Source organism: Neomonachus schauinslandi, unplaced genomic scaffold (genome assembly GCF_002201575.2).
Source record: "Neomonachus schauinslandi unplaced genomic scaffold, ASM220157v2 HiC_scaffold_1684, whole genome shotgun sequence".
NCBI classification, from domain to species: Eukaryota; Metazoa; Chordata; class Mammalia; order Carnivora; family Phocidae; genus Neomonachus; species Neomonachus schauinslandi.
This window is the reverse complement of record NW_025410374.1, coordinates 1362-7895: the sequence shown is the minus strand read 5'-3', so window position 1 is coordinate 7895 and position 6534 is coordinate 1362. Positions and strand designations below refer to the sequence as shown.

The 6534-nt window shown below is 59.3% G+C and overlaps 1 protein-coding gene across 1 annotated transcript; it reads left to right on the top strand.

Annotated features, from left to right (window-relative positions):
- The first annotated feature begins 152 nt into the window (after positions 1-152).
- Positions 153-1729, top strand: CUNH4orf48 (chromosome unknown C4orf48 homolog). Its single transcript, XM_021688099.1, has 3 exons — positions 153-300; positions 504-592; positions 1616-1729. Exons 1-3 carry the CDS (start codon positions 174-176, stop codon positions 1679-1681), a joined length of 282 nt encoding a protein of 93 aa, XP_021543774.1. The 5' UTR covers positions 153-173; the 3' UTR covers positions 1682-1729.
- The last annotated feature ends 4805 nt before the right edge of the window (positions 1730-6534 follow it).

The following is a 6534-nucleotide window of genomic DNA, read 5'->3' as shown; positions in this document are numbered from 1 at the left end:
GGGGGGGGGGTGAGGGCGGGGTGGGGGGGTCCGTGAACCCCGGTGAGGGCGGGTTGTGAGGGGTTCGAGGGCCTGGGGCGTGACGGCGGGGTGGGGGTTCCGTGAACCCCGGTGAGGGCGCCGCTGACCTCCGCGGCTCGCTGTAGGGCGGCCCCGGCTCCCTGCGCTCGGCCATGGCCCCCCCGCTTCCGTGCAGGCTCCCGAGGTCGCTGCCGCCGTGGCTGCTGCTGCTGAGCGTGGCGCTGCTGAGTTTCCAGGCCCGCGCCGAGCCCACCGCCGGGAGCGCTGTCCCCGCGCAAAGTACGTGCGTTGTGGAGGGGTCCCCACGGGGCTCTGACGCCACCCGGGCGTGCGAGAGCACGGTTCCTCCCCATTGTTCCCAACACCTACCTCGCGCCCCTTCCGCGGTCGGGCTCCCGGGCCGCCCTTTCGGTGGGAGGTGCTGGGGCGGGGGGTACTGGACTGGGATGACGTTCCCTCCGCGCTGATGCGCACTCCCGCAGGCCGTCCGTGCGTGGACTGCCACGCGTTCGAGTTCATGCAGCGCGCCCTGCAGGACCTTCGGAAGACGGCCTCCAGCCTGGACTCGAGGGTGAGCTCCTCTGGCCGGGAGGCAGGGGTGGGGGGGGGCGGGGCAAGGACCCAACCTGTGGCACAGCCGGTGGTCCTCCTGCTCTCATCTGGCTCCAGTGTTCTGAGGGGCATTGTGGGCGCCGGTCTCACCCATGAGCGTTTCCAGACCCGGTGAGGGAGGTGCCCTCTTCCCCAAGGCCTCATTGGGCTTTTTTTCCTGTGAGCCACACCCAGGACCTGAGGAAGAAGTGCCAGTCTCAATTCAGCACCCCGCCCCCCACGGGGCAATGAGGTCCATCGGGCAGGGGAAAGAGGAGTCACTTTCCCTGGGTCAGAAACGGGTGTGGGGGGAGGGTTGGGCGAGAAAGGGCAGCTTGGGCAGGGCGGTCTGGGAGGCTCCACACCGCCCAGCCTCACCTGGGGAGGGATGGGTGTTATGCATAGGGTGCTAGGTGCAGGGTCAACCCCCAAGTCTGGGAGGAACACTGAGCCCTCCCACCCTCTCTCGCGTCCTCACTGTGCCTCAGCCAAGGGAGTTTTCACTTAGGACAGAGTGTGGGAATGGGGGAGAATCTCCAGAAGTGGAAAGAAGGGGAGACCCCACCCTGGTCCCCTTTTCTGGCCAGCTCCGCAGGGCCCAGATGGAGGCCTAGAGTGCCTCCAGGATCTGAATCTCACTGAGTCTGGGGCTGGGCTCCTGAGAAGAGCAGCCCCATCCCAACTGGGGATGGCGTTGGGGGGGACCCTGAGAGGCAGCATACAGGTTGAAGTCGTCCAGGCCTGGGATGAGCGTGTGCAGGGTCCCGGACAGGACAGCTGTGCTGGCAGAGACCGTGGAGGGTCTAGAGGAAGAGCGTGGGAAGGGGTGGAGGCCCACAGGGTAGCAGAGGGTCTGACAATCAGTGTGGTTGGGGGCTCCGAGGTTTCAGGAGCAGGCGGAGAGGATACTGCTGGGAGCACCCGGAGATGGCGTGCCCTCGGGCGCGGGTGGGTGGAGCGCTGGCGCGGCGCCCTGCCCTCACTGCCCCTTGTTGCTTTGCAGACGGAGACCCTCCTGCTGCAGGCCGAGCGCCGGGCCCTGTGTGCCTGCTGGCCTGCCGGGCGCTGAGGATCCTCAGACACTGCTGTTCCTCATCAATAAACACCCGGCCCAGCACACTGTGTCCTGTCTCCCTGTTCTGGCCACCAGAGCCCACCGGCATTGCCCCCGGTGGTCCCTGGTGTGGGACTTAGTTTCCCCAGCGGTTCCATGTGGGCCATACCAGGGCCTGTGCTGAGCAGATACGCATGTCTAGCCCCACAGCACTTCGTGGCCGCTGCAAGTCAGCCTTCAGACACCTCACTTGCCTGTCTGCCTGACCTCTGAGGCCAGGGGAGTGTAGAAGCTGGCCTCGTTCCCAGAACAACTGTCCCTGTGCCGAGCCCCCCGGGGATCCTCTGCACTGCGTTGGGGATGGCTGTCCTGGGAGCTCCCTGCAGGCCCCGCCAGTGGGCCCCCTCAGAGCCTAGCCTGCGCACGGTAGCTGCCAGGACAGGCAGGAGGAGCCGGCAGCCAGAGAAGGCTCTTCCCGGCCCGGGGAGGACTGGCATGGTCTGCACAGCCTAAGCCTGCCGGCCCCTCCTCCAGCCCCAGCCCAGCCCCTGGGCACCAGGGAATAAGAATCTGGGTCTGAATACAAGTGTTGTGCCTGTGGGTAACAGGCCCTTACTCATCCACAGGTGTGTGCACAGCACCAGGCAGGAGCCCTCCAGGGGAAGCAGGTGACCCTCCCTCTGTCCCTCCATTCATTCCATCGATGTTTTGTAGTATCCAAGCAATGCCATGGTTGGAAGTGACCACTGTGGGACACTTGGCCTTTCTGGGGTGTTATAGTTCCCTAGTGGTGGCTGCCCGAGGGCAACAAGGCGCTCCTGCCAGAGAGGGGAGGATTGCCCCTCTTTAGCTCACAAGTCCCCACGGACACAGCCTGTCCGTGTCACCGCGCGTGTGCACACGTTTTCTCAGAGCTTTCCTCCAGGCCTCAGCCCCACAGCACCTGCCCTGCTCTTGCTCCCACCCCAGGACCTGTCCTGTCCTCAGTGCTTTTCTGCCTGGAAGGGCCTGGCATGCTGCTGCGGATCCAAGTGTCTGGACCACACAGAGCCCTACCTTGGTGGTGCTGGGAGGTTGAGCTAGATGTCTGGTGGTGATGATGCCTGTGAACTCTAAAGCAGGCCAGAGAGAGACGAGGGAGTGCTGAAGCTCAGACCAACCCTCAGTTCTGGAAATGCGCGGGGCACTCGGTGGCAGGGATCAGAATCCTCCAGTCTTGGGGCCCCAGAAAGGAGCGGAGGGCGGACGGAGGCAGGTGTCTTCCCTCCGGGGCCCCGCCCCGACGGTGCTGATGTTCCATTGGTTGGCTTCAGTCACGTGGCCATTCCTGGCTGCCGGGGAGGTGGGGATGGACGGCGTTCTCTGCTTGGGTTCTCCGATTTAGCAAATACAGATCCAGGACCAATGAACACTTTCCAGTATAAAAAGTACAAGTACTTCTAGTATAAGTACTCGTTAGTATTAAGTATGTTCCATGCAGTATTTAGGACATATTTATATTAAAAGTTATTCGTTTACCTAAAATTTAAATTTAACTGGGCACCCTGTTTGTTGTGGGCAGCCGCGAGCCCCGGCACAAATTGGGGTTTCTATTACCATGAAAGATAGGGACGGCCAAAGATAGGGACGGTCTGAGAAAGCCTCTCATAGGAGTACTCTTTGGGAGGAAGTAGGAGCACAAGCTCCCCAGACAGGGCCTGGAGTCGGGGTGGAGGAGCCAGTCTTGAGGTGTGCCCTAGACCCCTGAGCAGGGGGAAGCAAGTGGACAGATATGTGTGGAAAAGGGGACGGAGAGAGATAGTTAGGAACACAAGGGCTGGCTGAGACCCTTGTGGCCTGGGTGTGGACAGAGCAGAGGTGAGCACTAAGAGGGCAGAGATGAGGGGTCCCCAGAGGAGAGGGGGCAGCCAAGAGGCATGAAGACAGCTGAGACAGGTGAGGGCTTTGGTTAGAAAGGAGGGGTCATCATGTCACATGCTGCTGAGGTCAAGAAGGGCCAAGCCTGGACCACTGGATGTGGCAGCACTGGTCTTTGTTGGCCTTGATAAGAACAGGGTTAGTTGTGGGCGGGGAAGGCCTGAATGGAGGTTTCATGGGAGGAGGAGAGGTGGACAGAGTCAGCACAGACCGTTCTTGCAAGGAGTCTAGCCTTGCATGTGGTCAAGGCTGACAACATTCAGGCTCTACCCTAGAGCCATGATACCGCTTTCCTGCTCATCTGTAGAAAGATTCAGTCAAGAGCATCTGCCACGATATATATGTAAATATGATTCTAGGCTAAGCAGTGAATTGGGAATACATTATCTTTAGGACAGCTTTAGTTTTTTCTGGACTTGATGTTTGCCTTAATGTTCCCACACTGTCTGCTTTTATCACATCCTTAACTTCAAGTCACCTCTATGCCCCCTGCCAGGCTCTGGCCCTCCTGCTCCCAGCCAGCTGGGTACTCCCACTGCCCATTGCCTACCTTTCACTCTTCTGGTTTGGAGTCACTGTTTCCTAGACGTCTTGTCATCCCCTCCATGTTGCATGTCTTCAAGTATCTTCCTAGAAAACATTGTGGTAAGTAAACTTTCTGAGCTGGCCTGTCTGAAACTATCTTTTGCTGGCATGTTCAATTCATAGCTCCTCCTACCTCCGGGCCTTTGCACAGGCTGTCGTCTCTCCGTGGAGTTATGCACTTGGCCTCCTCCACGACCTGCCTCACTCTTTAGTTCCTTATCCTACCTTGCTTTTTTGTTTGTTTGTTTGTCCCCAAGGGATACTAGAACTTTGGTCTCTTTTATTTATTTCCGGTCCCTCCCCTGCTGGATTGGAAAGCCTCAGGAGGACTGGGCTTTGTTCTTTTCAGGGCCTGATAGAGGGTGGGCACTCACTGAGCCTGTGTAGAAGGGAGGGATGGCTGCTGGGTCATGGACTCTGGGTGAGGAGGTTGAGCAGTTTGGGTGCCTGTCAGGAACTTTTCCCTCCCACCCCCAGGACACTCTCAGGACTGAAGCTTCACTCAAAGTGCTGGACAGGCTTTAATCAGAAGTCTCAGTCCCGGGGCGCCTGGGTGGCTCAGTTGGTTAAGCGACTGCCTTCGGCTCAGGTCATGATCCTGGAGTCCCGGGATCGAGTCCCATATTGGGCTCCTTGCTCAGCGGGGGGTCTGCTTCTCCCTCTGACCCTCCCCCCTCTCATGTGCTCTCTCTCTCTCATTCTCTCTCTCAAATAAATAAATAAAATCTTTAAAAAAAAAAAAAAAAAAAAAAAAAAAAGAAGTCTCAGTCCCTTAGCTAGAGGAAATAATAATAATCATTATTATATTATGGTTGTTCCCTTCTCTTTTCTCTTTGGGCAGCTACTGTCAGTTGCACACTGGGCCTCCCATCTGGTCTGTTTTTCTTTTGTCTTCCCATCCCCTGGTCTTTTGGTTCACTTCTCTGGAGACCCCTTGGCCTTCCTCCAGCGCTCCCACTCACCTCTGTCGCTTCCCAGGCCCCCCGTACCTCTGACCGCTGGTGAAGTTTGGGTCTCAGCCAGGTCCCCCCCACCCCGCAGGGACAGGCTGGCCCTCAGGGTGTCCTTGGAGGAGACCCAGTGGGTCTGCCCCAGGATGGTCCCGAGGGTCCCTTCTTCACTTGGGGTGAGGGGTTTTCTGCTAATGCACCGTCCTGTGTTTGGTGCCCCCTCCTAGCACGGAGCAGGGGAAGCCCAGGGCACCCACCCTACTCTACCTTTGGAGTCTGGGAAGGGTCCTGTCCTGCACGCCCGCCCCCCTTTTGTGGGCCGGGGTCTAGCTTTGACCGTGATACCCGGACTGCAGGGGTGCAGGGTGGAATTGCAGGTGGTTGGGGCTGCCCAGGCGATTGGGGTGTGGGTGCAGAGGGGACTCCGAGCATCAGAAACCAGAGGAGTGCATGGGAGAACGGACCCAGAGAACGGACCCACCCAGCCTCAATTTTATTGTCTGTGAAATGGGTTCTTGATGCAGGCAGAAGGCGCAGGGTGGGGGAGGGGGGTGTCTTCCTGTCACCGGGGAGGGAACAGGCTCAGTGGCGGGCCTGGGACCCTGCTGCCTGGGCAGACCTCCCTTCCCTTTAAGGCCACCCCCACTCCGAGCGCTAAAGCCCAGGCCCTGAGGTCTCCAACATCTTCCAGGTGGCTGTCCCTGGTGTCCAGCTCTGTCCCTTCCAAGCGGAGTCTGGCTATATCCTCCCCACCTCCTCCTGGTGCTCTCCAGGGCCCTCTAGACCAGGATGCTGCAGTGCTAGTCTAGCCAAGGTATTTTGGGAGGCAGGGGGTTCAAGACTTGGGGCTGAAGGTGAGGTCAGGCCACCTGGAGGAAGGGACCTCTGCAGATGCAGGGCCCACCAAAGTCAGGCTGAGTGGAAATGCAGGTCCTTCCCTCCACCTGTGGGCTTGACTGTTGGGGGCCAGAGGAGGGTGGGTGGGTCGGGTAGTAGCCAGCAGAGGCTGTGGCCCTCTAAGGGCTGGGCCACTCTGCACGGAGGAGCCTCTTTGCACCAAGTCTGGGGTCCGAGGTCCCTGGATCCTCCACCTGGTCCTCCCTTCTGGCCCCCATCACAGAACAACAGAATGTTTCCCAAATCCCTGATCTGGTGCTCAAGGCCCACATCCAAAGCCCTATCTCCCCTTCCTCTGAAGCCCCTTGACTCCTCCAGGCACATGAGCCACCCCTCCCCATTCCTTGTTTTTCCTGCCTGGATCCCCTGCTTGCTGTTGGCTTTGCCAGGACACGTCTGCCCTCCACCTGGTCAACCTCAGGACACCCTGCAGCCTGGTCCACTGTGGCTGGTCGGGCTCTCGGCAGCGTTCAGACAGCACATGGAGTGATTTCTGAATGACCTGCGTGCTCCTTTGAG

Coding starts and splice junctions, on each gene's coding strand:
- CUNH4orf48 (XM_021688099.1), top strand. CDS start 174: ATGGCCCCCCCGCTTCCGTGCAGGCTCCCGAGGTCGCTGCCGCCGTGG. Junction 301..503: donor GAGCGCTGTCCCCGCGCAAA/GTACGTGCGTTG, acceptor GCACTCCCGCAG/GCCGTCCGTGCGTGGACTGC. Junction 593..1,615: donor CCTCCAGCCTGGACTCGAGG/GTGAGCTCCTCT, acceptor GTTGCTTTGCAG/ACGGAGACCCTCCTGCTGCA.